At 41.6% G+C, this 15,154-nt stretch overlaps 1 protein-coding gene across 2 annotated transcripts in view; it reads right to left on the bottom strand.

The window, feature by feature from the left end:
• Positions 1-437: 437 nt before the first annotated feature.
• LOC129826023 (small G protein signaling modulator 1-like) overlaps positions 438-15,154 on the bottom strand; it is an 84,396-nt gene continuing 69,679 nt past the window's right edge. For both annotated transcript variants that reach the window (XM_055886281.1, XM_055886282.1), the window contains 7 exons: positions 9,746-11,380; positions 9,500-9,624; positions 9,255-9,337; positions 8,434-8,543; positions 6,728-6,824; positions 5,973-6,140; positions 438-3,281 (listed from right to left, as the gene is read on the bottom strand). In XM_055886281.1, the coding sequence (XP_055742256.1) occupies positions 3,193-3,281; positions 5,973-6,140; positions 6,728-6,824; positions 8,434-8,543; positions 9,255-9,337; positions 9,500-9,624; positions 9,746-11,380 (2,307 nt within the window). In that variant the 3' untranslated portion in view covers positions 438-3,192. The remainder of the gene's footprint in view (positions 3,282-5,972; positions 6,141-6,727; positions 6,825-8,433; positions 8,544-9,254; positions 9,338-9,499; positions 9,625-9,745; positions 11,381-15,154) is intronic.

Here is a 15,154-nt window from a genome sequence, read left to right as displayed (position 1 = left end):
GTGTTGCACAACTGTTGACATCAAATTAAATGGATCAAACCTCTTAATTTGCAGTAGTTCACTAATTGGACCTACATTTTTTTGCAGACTGCTGGTTAATGCAGGTGGAATCTGCAATCTGCAATGGTCATGGTTGCATGGTTTAATGGTCATTTCAATAATTGATACACCGGTACGATTCTTGAAAAATACTAATGCATGCCTCTAAAATCATAAAGCCAAAAAATGTTTGATGCCTAGTAGCCTGACTGACACACAAGGCTAGTGACCCACCATCACCCCTGAAATGTTTTTGTTGCAAAACAAAAATGTTAAAATTCTAAATGTCATTGTTGGTGGAGATGTCATTCATGCTTGTGTAATGTAGTGCTCAAAATATGAGCTGCAGAAATAAATCTAAGAAAGGCAATTGGAAAAATAAGAATCATTCAAAAACATTTTTTTACAAATACATATACCATTTAATATCTATATATTTTGAATTTGATTGTTTTCATTATATTTTATTTTACTGACCACAAAGTAACAAGTATATAACCTTTACATACAAAAGCAGAAACTTCATGAATAAATAAATAAATATGTTAACTAATAAATAGATGTTAGAAGATAATACAATTGTTTGGTTTTCTAATTCTGGTGTAACATACAGCAGTTTGCCTTCACAGAGAACCATCAATACTCAATGCAACAGGTGTCAACACATTCATGAAACAACACTGGTAGAACTGAAATGATGTTCTACCTAGGCAATGGGAAACAGGAATGGTGGTCCACGAAATATATTAATTTACAATTAGCATTAGTTTAAGGGAATGACAGCGCACACATGTTCCCCACAAAAATCTTAACTAGCCAGGCTACTTCAAGATATACTAAAACACCCTAATCCTTCATATGTTTCCTAGATTCACCCGTTTTAAATGGATTTCTAAGGCCATATCCATATCCGTCTTGCTCTTGCTGGCCAGGGATCTAAGCATCCCCCAACCTTAAATTGGCAACCATGATTGGCAATTGTCACAGAGCACAATAGCTGGGATATCTAGTAGGATATTCACCATTATGTTCCAACTTGTAAAGCAAAACTGAATACATCATTCTTTTTGGAATCCTATTTCCACTCTCTCTGCAAATGCAGCCAACCACCTCTCCAAAAGACAAAAAAAAAACATTAAGAAGTGGATTAAAAGAACAGTGGAACATGAAATGCCAGAAGACAAGACGAGGTTCTGAGAAAGCAACACAGCTGACATAATATAGAGTGGCTCACTGGAGTATATCAATAATTTAAAAAGAAATAAGACCAATGTTAAATAGTCAACTGTTTTTTTGGGACCCATTTCTGCTCAGACAACTATAAGTCACATGTACGATCATATATGTATCATAAATATATTTTGAAGATTGAAGGTTTAAAATTGCCTTTGTGTAGTTCTCATTAAAGTACAATTAATACACAACAGTATACAGAGACATAATATAGAATAGACAAAAGGCAGAATGAGAAATACTCAAAACTATGCCCATTACTAAATGACTGACATGGTTCCAACTGATTCATGACTCCTACCAGTGTGCAGTGCCACACGTCGTGCCCATACACACAGGTTTACAGGGGATACAGACAAGTGGCAAGTGTCTGTTAGGACCTGGCTGATTTGGGAGTTTAACAAATACAAATGATGTAGAAACCAGTGATTTAATCAAAGATGGAAGGAAGAGGAAAAAACTATTTTAACTGTCTGACTTTTCATGTCTCCGCGTAAGAAGTTACCATTCTATCTTTAAAGGGTCAACCGGCCGTGATCGGGAGTCCCATAGGGCGGCGCACAATTGGCCCGGCGTCGTCCAGGTTTGGCCGGGGTAGGCCGTCATTGTAAATAAGAATTCTTAACGGACTTTTCTAGTTAAATAAATGTATCATGGATGGATCAGTCCTTGCATCCATAGCTCTGTCTATGAATTTGAGAGTGGTTACATTTCTCAAACCCCATCCCTCAGATTTTTACCAAAACAGGGGTGGGGATATTGCTCTGTTATTGTTTCTACTGCTGATTTCAGCTTTAAGCAACCCAATGAATAATTTTTCTTCATTTCAGTTTAAAGAAATTCTCAAATATATTGTGATATAACACCTACCTACATGCAATAACAACTTACTTGGGACAAGGTTACTTACGAGGTAGTCTACTTATTCAACACATCTGGTAGGTACCTTACCTGTCAACTAATTTACGTAGGTAAACTACTGCTCCAGACAGGCTGTAAATGTAAGTTTAAACTCAAACATTATGGACATTTCACTCAACCAGGTCAATCCTACTCCTGTACTGAATTGCATTTAGTAAAGATTCATGGTAACTATCACATCTTAAAATATTCCAGGACTAATTGTTAATCTTATTTTGACAAAATGAAATAAAATGGTTAACCGATATTCAGTTCTTGAGTAACTATGGCAGAATTTTTTTTCTATATTCATTTGAACTGGGTCTGTATATTCTAACCCCACTTCAATCAAGACAGGCCAGTGTATACAAGGCATACCACATACACATCCTATGATGACTAAGTATATGTCACAGTTAACAATTAAAAATAAATCAAACTTTCACTGACAGAATAACTGGAGGGAAAAGTCACCATTCCCTTGGTGTTCCATGACATGACCTGAAATGACAGAGTACCGGTATAGCATGAAATGTTATACCCTGGCTGGTATTACATAGATAAGGAGAAGGTAGTGAACAGTGGAGCACATCTCAGTCATGTACATCAAGGCACGCAATTGAAAACGTTTTAAAACATTTGGTGACTGAAAATGAAAGTGACAGTTTCTTATAGGACTAGTCTAAGTAGTGCCTCCCTACGTCTGTTTTATTCCATTTGGTGCCTAATGAACTGGACCCTGATCTCTCTGTTCGGTTGCAGCTGTTCAAACTGACCATAGAGAACGATAGAGGTCTCTATTAGCCAAAACGCTGATTTAGCATGGGCAGCACCGTGTCATCAGGAGGGATCAGCCAATCGTAAAGAAGAAAATGGACTACTTTGAAATGGAGATAGCCTCAACGGCACTGCCCATGCTGTCACAGACGCTATAATGGAACAGATACAAATATGAGTCCTCTATCTATCTCTATGTTTGAGAAAGACTGTTGGGGAAGAGAAGTGAATGACTCCTGGAGATCACTTGTTCTCAATGAGAGTCTGCACCTTGCACACCAGTTCCCGTGCCAGTGTCAGGATCTGCTTGCTGTTGTGATGCTCAGCCATTTCTGAAAGGAGATGAGAGAAGATTTCATTCCCGCTGGACCACTTCCAACATTTATGCACAAGGCTATAATACCATATTTATTTTGTGTGTGTGTGTTATTCATTGAACCATTAACTTACTCAGCACAGGTACTCATTCAACATTATTATTTGCCTTTCAGCTATTGACAAAGTGGGAAATTACTACAAAAAAAATGTACTTTTAGATTTTCTAGGAAATTAAAGCAGTGGAACGCTCCACATCAAAAATACATCTATTATCTACAGTTTACCATAAAAAAAAGGTATACTGTAGTACTGTACACATACAATTTGAGATCAGAATTTAGACACTCACAGTGTTAAATGTAAAATGTTCTTAGAAATGATATGTGACCCATAGGTGTGTAATGGTTCACCAAACCCATGGTTTGGAAAGTAGTGCGGTTTTGGGGTCACGGTTGAGTTCAGGTTTGGGTACAGCGGGAAAATATAATCCCATTCACAATGTTCAGCATTCACAATGTTAATGGCATTGTCTGTTGTGACAGGATTGTTATGTTGGGCCTCAAGTTTCCACTTTGATGGGAAACTTGTCTGAGTCGTGTGAGCGAGAGGAGAGGGAGCAGCACACACTTAGTGGAGACAAAGCAGCAGTGGGAAACGACTTGTAGCGAATTACATACACTTGCTCTGAGGTGGTTTAGACTGCTTTCTAATGTTGACTTGGTTTAAACTGCATTCTAATGTCGACTTGGTTTAAACTGCATTCTAATGTTGACTTTGCTTAAAGAAAACGGTATCAAGCTAAGTGTTTTATGCATGCTCAGTTCTTGGGTCTTGGGAGCTGCCCGAATTGAAATTTGAAATGGAAGTTTTGGAACTCCCTCGCGTGGTTCATTTTATGGGAAAAAGTCCTCAATGAAACTGATACTGTACATTTGCATCTGTTGGCCATCAAGTAGCCTATTCATCTATATGCTATTGTAGGCTACCATTTGATACAATAAATATGTTGAAATTACACTACTGTTCAAAAATTTGGGGTCACCTAGAAATGTCCTTGTTTTTGAAAGAAAAGCAAATTTTTGTTGTCCATTAAAATAACATAAAATTGATCAGAAATACAGTGTAGACATTGTTAATGTTGTAAATGACTATTGTAGCTAGAAAAGGCAGATTTTTAAAATGGAATATCTACATAGGCGTAGAGAGGCCCATTATCAGCAAACATCACTCCTGTGTTCCAATGGCACGTTGTGCTAGCTAATGTAAGTTTATAATTTTAAAAGGCTAATTGATCATTAGAAAACCCTTTTGCAATTATGTTAACACAGCTGAAAACTGTTGTGCTGATTTTAGACGAGTTGAGTATCTGGAGCATCAGCATTTGTGGGTTCGATTACAGGCTCAAAATTGCCAGAAACAAAGAACTTTCTTCTGAAACTCGTCAGTCTATTCTTGTTCTGAGAAATGAAGGCTATTCCATGCGAAAAACTGCCAAGAAACTGGAGATCTCGTACAGAGCTGTGTACTACTCCAGTCACAGAACAGTGCAAACTGGCCCTAACCAGAATAGAAAGAGGAGTGGGAGGCCCCTCAGTGGTTAGAGCGTTGGACTAGTAACCAAAAGGTTGCAAGATCGAATCCCCGAGCTGACAAGGTAAAAATATGTCGTTCTGCCCCTGAACAAGGAAGTTAACCCACTGTTCCTAGGCCGTCATTGTAAATGAGAATTTGTTCTTAACTGACTTGCCTAGTTAAATAAATGATTTCTTTGTTGCAGAATTCCCAGCATGCCTTTCAAGTGAATGTGAGAGATACCCACTCATGACTGTGTTGTTAGTGACAGAGCCATGGTTGTTGCATTCAATAACTAGTCCTGAAGCCTTCACCAAGTGATTACCTAAGTGAGTCTTTCAATTAAAAAGAAACCCTCTATGACCATATATTATACATTTTATAAGCCCTTTAGTTGTAGCCTGGTTATCCCCAACATTGTGGTCTGAAAATAGTGGCTCATGGGCCACATCTGACCTGCATGTCACAATAAGATGGTTAGTGAAGTGATTAGTAATTCCTATTGGAATCCAACCAGAGCGAGGATATTCAACACTATGAATATTTTATCACCCACAACCTGCATTCAGAATGACTGCAATGGTGAAGGACTTGATAAACAAGACTACCTAAACCATCTAAACTGGAACAACCATTTTAGTAACAGGTGCAATAAATCCAACCATTTACAGATTGGATTCGTTTAGAAAAATGTAAGTTATTTATCCTTGTATCGTATAAGATCAATTAATCAATCAATGTGCATGCAGAAACGTAGATACTAAAACAATCTATTAAACAAAATCTACCTGCAACAAAGCATTCTGGGAAGAATGAGGCCCCACCCATGTCTTTTCCACTCATAGAGTTAACGAAAATCAACTCGACAGTTGAGTAACAACAACACGTAGTGTTGACTCCACTGTGATTCCACTGTCCTAAGCTCTCGATATGCTGGTTGAAATGTTTTCGTTTTTTCTTGCTAGCGTCACACTAACACTGTGGGAGCAGTTTAAGTTTGATCTTCTTAAAACCACCTGCGTCGCGGTGAAGGGTAACTTTTAAACTAGGGCAACTGTATGAAGAAAGACTCCAGACTTCCAATGCTCCACAAACAATTGAATGAATGTTGATTCATTGTTAAGACAATGTACCGTTGAAAAACTTAATGATGTCGGTGAAGTCCATGTTGTTCTCCAGAATGATGTCCCGGTAGACCTCCACCAGTGCCAGAGCGATGAAGAGGACAAAGTGGCCAGAGGAGGCGTACTTTGCTGCCCAGATGGTCTCCCACACCGCAAACACATCGTCATACACCAGCTCTGAGAGAGAAAAAGATACAGTGGATGCAGAAGTCAAGTGTGGTTGGGGTATGGCAGAGCCGGATTAACAAATCATAGGCCCCGGGTGGCCCCCATTGATGTTATTAGTCACTCTCACTCAGATATCAATAACATGGCATAAGTCATGGCAAAATGTGTCGGATTTCAGGTAGTTGGCTTTAAAACTGAAAAAAAATGACTCTCCGCCCCATGGCAAAATGTGTACAATTGCAGAAAATTAACTCTCTCCGCCGTCAAGAGGGGGGGGGGGGGGGGGGGGGGCAACTAAAATATTTAGTTGCCCCCCAACCAATTCTCGCTTAGGGCCCCCAAAAGGCTAGGGCTGACCCTGAATCAGTTACCCAACCAAGGCAGGGCCCCCTAGTTACCCAGGTGGGCCTGTTTTTCCTAAGTGATCTTACTGCCTGCCATATCTTTTATGTGGAAACGGCTCATTAGAACTAGGTCTTGTTAGCCTTCTTCTTTGCTGTTTGACATTTGGTTGACGGTATGAAAACACTCTCCTCTAAGTTTAATTGGCATTTGCTATGGTATAAAATCCCTTAATAGCAGGATGTAATTATTACCACGCTTTAAGTCTAGAAGGAACCATCGGTAGCAGAAGTAGAAGTGGGTGTAGTCGCCATTTTGGTGCATGAGCTCAAAGAGCTCCGAATCCAGGATCTACAGAGGGGTAAGAGGAGAGAGGAAGGAGTAGGAGAGAGGGCACACAGACAGTTGAAGGAAGAGGGATGGGTTGGGGGGAGTAGAGGAAAAGGGTCGGGAAGAGAGGAGGGGGAGGTTAGTGGAGAACAAAGTTGGATGTGTTATATTCACTGTATCCTACTATTCATGAAAACAACTGGATGCATGTCAAAATATACACTACTTGACTAAAAGTATCATGGGAATTAATATGGAGTTGGTCCCTCCTTTGTTGGTGCATCCTATTTCCATTGATCATCCTTGAGATGTTTCTGTGGTCAATTTAATTGATTGGACATGATTTGGAAAGGCACACACCTGGCTCTATAAGGTCTCACAGTTGACAGTGCATGTCAGAGCAAAAATCAAGTCATGAGGTTTAAGGAAATGTCCGTAGAGCTCTGAGACAGGATTGTTTCGAGACACAGATCTAGGGAAGGGTACCGAAAAATGTATTCAGCGTTGAAGGTCCCCAAGGACACAGTGTCCTCCATCATTATTATTTGGAAGAAGTTAGGAACCACCAAGACTCTTCCTAGAACTGGCCGTCCGGCCAAACTGAGCAATTGGGGAGAAGTGCCTTGGTCAGGGAGGTGACCAAGAACCCGCTGGTCACTCTGGCAGAGCTCCAGAATTCCTCTGTGGAAATGGGAGAACCTTCCAGAAGTACAACCATCTCTGCAGCACTACACCAATCAGGCCTTTATTGTAAAGTGACCAGACGGAAGCCACTCCTCAGTAAAAGGCACATGACAGCCTGCTTGGAGTTTGCCAAAAGGCACCTAAAGGACTCTCAGACCACGAGAAACAAGATTTTCTGGTCTGATGAAACCAAGATTGAACTCTTTGGCCTGAATGCCAAGCGTCATGTCTGGAGGAAACCTGGCACCATACCTACAGTGAAGCATGGTGGTGGCAGCATCATGCTGTGGGGATGTTTTTCAGTGGCATGGACTGGGAGACTAGTCAGGATCGAGGGAAAGACGAACAGAGCCAAGTACAGAGAGATCCTTGATGAAAGCTTGCTCCAGAGCGCTCAGGACCTCAGACTGGGGGCGAAGGTTCAACTTCCAACAGGACAACGACCCTAAGCACATTGCCAAGACAACGCAGGAGTGGCTTCGGGAAAAGTCTCTGAATGTCCTTAAGTGGCCCAGCCAGAGCCGAGACTTGAACCCGATAGAACATCTCTGGAGACATCTGACAATAGCTGTGCCGAGATGCTCCCCATCCAACCTGACAGAGCTTGAGAGGATCTGCAGAGAAGAATGGGAGAAACTCCCCAAATACAGGTGTGCCAAGCTTGTAGCGTTATACCTCAAAAAACTGTAAAGGGTCTGAATACTAAATGTAAATGTGATTTTTCAGTTTATTTTTGTATACATTTACAAAAAATTTGCAAACATTTCTAAAAACCTGTTTTTGCTTCGTCATTATGGACTATTGTGTGTAGATTGATGAATTAAATTGTTTTTTTCCCTTCATTTTAGAATAAAGCTGTAATGTAACAAAATGAGGAAAAAGTCAAGGGTCTGAATACATACATTAGTGTATATATAGAAGTTACAAAGTGTCTCTGTGGCCTCACCTGGATGAGAGAGCGCATGTTGGCAAATTGAGTGTCCATGCCACCGCCATGGGGGAAGTTCTGATTCATCCGCTTCATGAGCTCAGTGAAACAGCTGAAGGCCATGGCCTCTGAGTGAGAGTGAGTGAGTGAGAGTGAGAAAGAAATAGAGAAAAAATACACAGGGAAAGATGAGGAAAGACCAGGAGAGAGATTGAGGAAAGACAGAGAAATATTGAGCGGTCCACTTCCATCGCCATTTCTGCTGTCCTCCCCGAAGCACAACAGTATGCCTGTCCTCTGTTTCATAAGATTATATTCATTGTACTCTTTCTTTACATTCCAATACCACCGTATGATATAGAGCCAGTCTATGATGAGTCTCATTGACTGATTGTTGTTTGACTAAGCTTATGTAGAATCTTAATTTGACCTATTGCCACAGAAAAGTAATCCTGTCGAAACAGGATTTGAATGTTTAGTCCGTTATGTTCCTTGATCGGTGGTTAGGCTATTAACTGGCCAATAGTAGGCTACATGAAGTGAAATTTCGTTAATGTAACCGTGCGTTAGTGTGGGTTTTCAGTCAAATTACGTCAACCACAAAGCTCATCTGCACCTCCTGCAATTTTCAGCAACAAAAGAGTGATCAAATTAAGATCCTACATCTGTATGTGTGCGAGTTAAAAAAAGGACTGATCAAATCAAATTTCGGAAGGCAAAATAATCCTGAAGGTTGACACATTCTTCTTCCATCGCAGAATTCATATCGCAAATACCAAGGAGGAGAGTGAGGGAGGAACACACACAGTCACAGCCTTGACTCAACAGCTTTAACTCACCATCATCCAGAATGACAAGGAGGGGAGCCAGCAAGTCACACATGCCCTGCACATAGCCAATCTCCAGGTGCTGCCAGATATAGCTGAGAAGAGAAGTCAGCATCATGTGTGGGTGTAACTCATTCATTCTTCCTATTTTCCCATTTGACATTGAGCTCCACACAACATAATGAGTCATAGATTATTTCCAAACCTTTCTGCAAAAGAGCACTAGAGAATCATGAAAGACATGGTTTTTATTTTACCTGCACATGATGTTGCGCAGTTTCTCCAGGTTGGCAGGGGTAAAGTACCAGTAGTTTCTGTCACATCGCTGGACATCCTTCTCAATGCGGTGCAGGTTCATCGTGTACATGTCCAAAAGCTCTTGCTACAACAAAGGCGCAACCCCCCCCACACACAAAATGTTAAAGCATAACTTACTCGTAACTGTAAAACCAAAAACCAAAATAAATCTTGATTATTCTGAAAATAAAATGCCAAGTGCCTACAGAATAGGTGGTTCCGATGGATGACACTGGAGAGATGTCCTCGTTTTTCAGCTCTCTGCCCACGGTCAGTGAGTCAAATTGTGGGAAGATGCTCTCCATCTCGGGCTCCTCAGACAAGTTGGACTCTGTGCCCTCTGGGCTGGTTTTGCAGTGCTCCTCCTCCTCCAGTTGGAGCTCCAGATGGGGGACTGAGCCCTCAGAGAGAGCAGCCCCGACCCCGGAACTATCACACGGACCCATCCTGTCCCACAGTGGGGCAATGGAGATTTTTGCCATCTCAATGGCTGAAGGAGACTCCTCAGATTCTGTGGTGGCCACCCTGGTGTCTGCCTCGGGGCTTGTATTCTTCTCCCTCTCTGGCCGCTTGGTCTCCTCCTCCTCTCTTTTTCCCACTTCCTTAGATTTTGTAATGTCCTCCACATTTTCCTCTGAAACATCTTTGTGTGACACCGTCTGGACCACCTTTGTTTCGGTTACCTCTTCAAATTTTAAAGTCTCATTGGCTTCTACTTCTTTCTCAGTTTCTGTCTTTTCCATAGTCTTTCCTTCGGCTTCCTTTACTTCTGATGTTTCAGCACTCTTTGTTTCTCCAGCCTCTGAAGTTCGCTCATCCTCGAGTTCTGATGTCTTGTCCTCCATTGCTTCTGCAGTCATCGTTGATGTCAATGCCTTCTCCTCTTTTGGCTCTCTATGGTTTGTTTGGGATGTTTCATTCTCTTCTGGATCTACAGACTCTGGTTCTGATCCTTCGTCCTCGGTTTCTCTTGACTCTCGAGTTTTCAATGTCTCTGGTACCAGTGACTGCAACTCCTTTGTGTCTGCTGGCATGGTTGGCTCTCCATCCAACATTTTCACCACTTCGGTCTCAGGCACTTTAGCCTCGATTGTTTTGAACTCATCTGTTTTGGACTCCACCCTTTCTTCTACAGCATCCACTTCTGCTTTCGGTAACTCAATGTCCCTCTTTTCATTGATCCTTACCTCTTCTGTCTCGGCAGGTTCAGTCCCGGAAGTATTTTCTGCCTCTATTTTCTGGCTCTCTAAAGCACCTAGGTCTGCTGCCTTGTCCTTCCTTGTCTCAGTTATTTTGTCCATTTCAATCTCTGGCACCTCTGACTTCTCTGTCTTTTTGTCAATTTCTACTTCTGGCATTTCTGTTTCCACTGGCTCTACTGTCACTGTATTTTTGTCTATTTCTATATCTGGCACTTCTGTCTCGTTGCCCTCAATCTCCTGGGTCACTTCGGTCGCACTCTCTTTTTCTTCCTTCTCTGGTGGGTCCTTGGCCTGGAGGTCCTTCTCCTCCTGCAGGGCCGGGGGTTGGGCTTTTGGGCTATCTGCCTCCAACTCTTCATCATGGGCTTTGACTGGGCTCTGTGGGGCTGGGGCCAACTGTGAAGGAGTGCTGGTGATGTTTTTAGGGGTGGTGTCAGGTGCAGTGCTGTCCTCTGTGCTCAGAGAGCGGTCTGACAGGCCCGAGGTGACTGAGAAGTTGCGAGAGGAGGGGTGCCCCGAGTCTGGGGAGCTGGTCCCGTTGGGCAGGGCTCCTCCATTGGGGATCTTGGGCACCTGTTTGGCCTCTTTGCTCTTGGGCTCGGTCTCGATCTGATCCACCTCCTCCACAGACTCAAACACCTAAAAGAACAAGCCAAAGGAAAGCAGGCTAGTCTAAGGGATGGGAGGATGTGAACTGAAGAACTAGCAGGCGAGAGAATGTGGGGTTGAGCAGGCGAGATAGTGTGGGGTTGAGGAATACTGGTTCAAAAAAGCAAAATATCCCTTTACTCATAATATAACAATATCAATATAACTGTAATAGACTAGAGCAGCGTTTCCCAAACTTTTCTTCTTCTTCTTTGAGATTGGGTTGGTGGGTCGCATCCAACTTTTAAGGTGCATACACCGCCACCTACTGTACTGGAGTGTGAGGCCAGTCACGGCCTACCTCATTCAATTTTCTCTAAGAACGTGAAATAGAGCCCTAGACAACATTTCCCTCCCCTTTCCTCCCCCCACTACACTACCTAAACCCCAACCCCGTCCAGCCTCTCTAACCCTTTCACACAATCTCTCCCTATCTACGTCATACAGTTCACAAAATATCAACACATGGTCCACCGTTTCCTCCATTAAACACTCATCACACAGACCTGTTTCATGTCTCCCAATCATCCACAAAATGGCATTCAAACCCGTGTGCCCAAACTGTAGTCTATTCAGCACTACATCCCATACTCCCTACCTCTTCCTTAGCTGACTGGTGCGCGCAATAATATTGCCTCCCCTCACTATTAGCGTCCCACTCGCTTTGCCAAAGATCGAGCACTTTTGCCTGGATAAAGGACTTAACTTCCCTACGGCCCATCAGGACCTGAATATCTACCCTCTCTCCTCACCGCACTCTTAGCCACCACATCAGCCTTCTCATTACCCTCCACACCCACTTGGGGAGGAACCCAACAAAAGCTTACCACCACTCCCATCCTCTCCAATCCCATTAACAGCTCCATCATCTCCATACACAAGTCTCCCCTATCCGACCTGCCTGTCTTCACACTACTCAACACTGCAGCTGAATCAGGACAGATCACCACTCTGAATGGTTTCACCTCCTCCACCCATCTCAAACCTATAATCATGGCCATCAACTCGGCAACCTACACTGACACATAATCAGTTAATCGCTTACATACTCTAACATTGAAATCTGGGATATACACTCCTACCCTCACCCTACCAATGACTGGATCCTTTGAACCATCTGTATATATATATATATATATATATCCTTAAAAACAAATAAAAAACGATTTTATAAAATATATATACATTTATACACTTTAAATCGGAAGTTTACATACACTTAGGTTGGAGTCATTAAAACTCGTTTTTCAACCACTCCACAAATTTCTTGATAACAAACTATAGTTTTGGCAAGTCAGTTAGGACATCTACTTTGTGCATGACACAAGTAGTTTTTCCAACAATTGCTTACAGACAGATTATTTCACTTATAATTCACTGTATCACAATTCCAGTAGGTCAGAAGTTTACATACACTAAGTTGACTGTGCCTTTCTGAAAATTCCAGAAAATTATGTCATGGCTTTAGAAGCTTCTGATAGGCTAATTGACATCATTTGAGTCAATTGGAGGTGTACCTGTGGATGTATTTCAATGCCTACCTTCAAACTCAGTGCCTCTTTGGCTGACATGGGAAAATCAAAAGAAATCCGCCAAGACCTCAGAAAGAAAATCGTAGACCTCCACAAGTCTGGTTCATCCAAGGAAGCAATTTCCAAACACCTGAAGGTACCACGTTCATCTGTACAAACAATAGCACGCAAGTATAAACACCATGGGACCACGCAGCCATCATACCGCTCAGGAAGGAGATGCGTTCTGTCTCCTAGAGATGAATGTACTTTGGTGCGAAAAGTGCAAATCAATCCCAGAACAACAGCAAAGGACCTTGTGAAGATGCTGGAGGAAACAGGTACAAAAGTATCTATATCCACAGTAAAACCAGTCCTATATCGACATAACCTGAAAGGCCGCTCAGCAAGGAAGAAGCCACTGCTCAAAAACCGCCATAAAAAAGCCAGACTACGGTTTGCAACTGCACATGGGGACAAAGATCGTACTTTTTGGAGAAATGTCCTCTGGTCTGATGAAACAAAAATAGAACTGTTAGGCCATAATGACCATCGTTATGTTCGGAGGAAAAAGCGGAATGCTTGCAAGCCGAAGAACACCATCCCAACCGTGTTGGGGGTGGCAGCATCATGTTGTGGGGGTGCTTTGCTGCAGGAGGAACTGGTGCACTTCACAAAATAGATGTCATCATGAGGTAGAACAATTATGTGGATATATTGAAGCAACATCTCAAGACATCAGTCAGGAAGTTAAAGCTTGGTCACAAATGGGTCTTCCAAATGGACAAAGACCCCAACCATACTTCCAAAGTTGTGGCAAAATGGCTTAAGGACAACAAAGTCAAGGTATTGGAGTGGCCATCACAAAGCCCTGACCTCAATCCCATAGAAAATTTGTGGGCAGAACTGAAAAAGCGTGTGCGATCAAGGAGGCCTACAAACCTGACTCAGTTACACCAGCTCTGTCAGAAGGAATGGGACAAAATTCACCCAACTTATAGTGGGAAGCTTGTGGAAGGCTACCCGAAACGTTTTACCCAAGTTAAACAATTTCAAGGCCATGCTACCAAATACTAATTGAGTGTATGTAAACTTCTGACCCACTGGGAATGTGATGAAAGAAATAAAAACTGAAATAAATCATTCTCTACTACTTTTCTGATATTTCGCATTCTTAAAATAAAGTGGTGATCCTACCTGACCTAAGACAGGGAATTTTTACTAGGATTAAATGTCAGGAATTGTGAAAAACTGAGTTTAAATGTATTTGGCTAAGGTGTATGTAAACTTCAACTGTATATATATATATATATATATATATATATATATATATATATATATATATATATATATATATATATATATATATATATATATATATATATATATATATATATATATATATATATATATACATACATACATACACTAGTGTTTTGTGGATACTGTTTAATGAAGCTGCTAGTTGAGGACTTGTGAGGTGCCTGTTTGTCAAACTAGACAATCTAATGTACTTGTCCTCTTGCTCAGTTATGCACCGGGGCCTCCCACTCCTCTTTCTATTCTGTTTAGAGCCAGTTTGCGCTGTTCTGTGAAGGGAGTAGTACACAGTGTTGTTCGAGATCTTCAGTTTCTCTTCAATTTCTCACATGGAATAGCCTTCATTTCTCAGAACAAGAATAGACTGACGAGATACAGAAGAAAGTTCTTTGTTTCTGGACATTTTGAGCCTGTAATCGATCCCACAAATGCTGATGCTCCAGATACTCAACTAGTCTAAAGAAGGCCAGTTTTATTACTTCTTTAATCAGCATAACAGCTTTCAGCTGTGCTAACATAATTGCAAAAAGGTTTTCTAATGATCAATTAGCCTTTTAAAATGATAAACTTGGATTAGCTAACACAACGTGCCATTGGAACACAGGAGTGATGTTTGCTGATAATGGGCCTCTGTACGCCTATGTAGATATTCCATTAAAAATCTGCCGTTTCCAGCTACAATAGTCATTAACAATGTCTACACTGTATTTCTGATCAATTTGATGTTATTTTAAATGGACAAAAAAATTGCTTTTCTTTCAAAAACAAGGACATTTCTAAGTGACCCCAAACTTTTGAACGGTAGTGTGTATATATGTATACATCTCCACACCCCGTCTCATGTCCTCACCCCATTCTCTCCTTCCCTCCATCATATCCAGAGCTACACTTGTTTTCGGAAACAACCTCAGAGGAACGTTCCCCGATGCAATTG

The sequence above is a fragment of the Salvelinus fontinalis genome, chromosome 28, assembly GCF_029448725.1.
Source record: "Salvelinus fontinalis isolate EN_2023a chromosome 28, ASM2944872v1, whole genome shotgun sequence".
Lineage (NCBI taxonomy): Eukaryota > Metazoa > Chordata > Actinopteri > Salmoniformes > Salmonidae > Salvelinus > Salvelinus fontinalis.
This window is presented reverse-complemented; position numbering and strand designations above follow the sequence as displayed.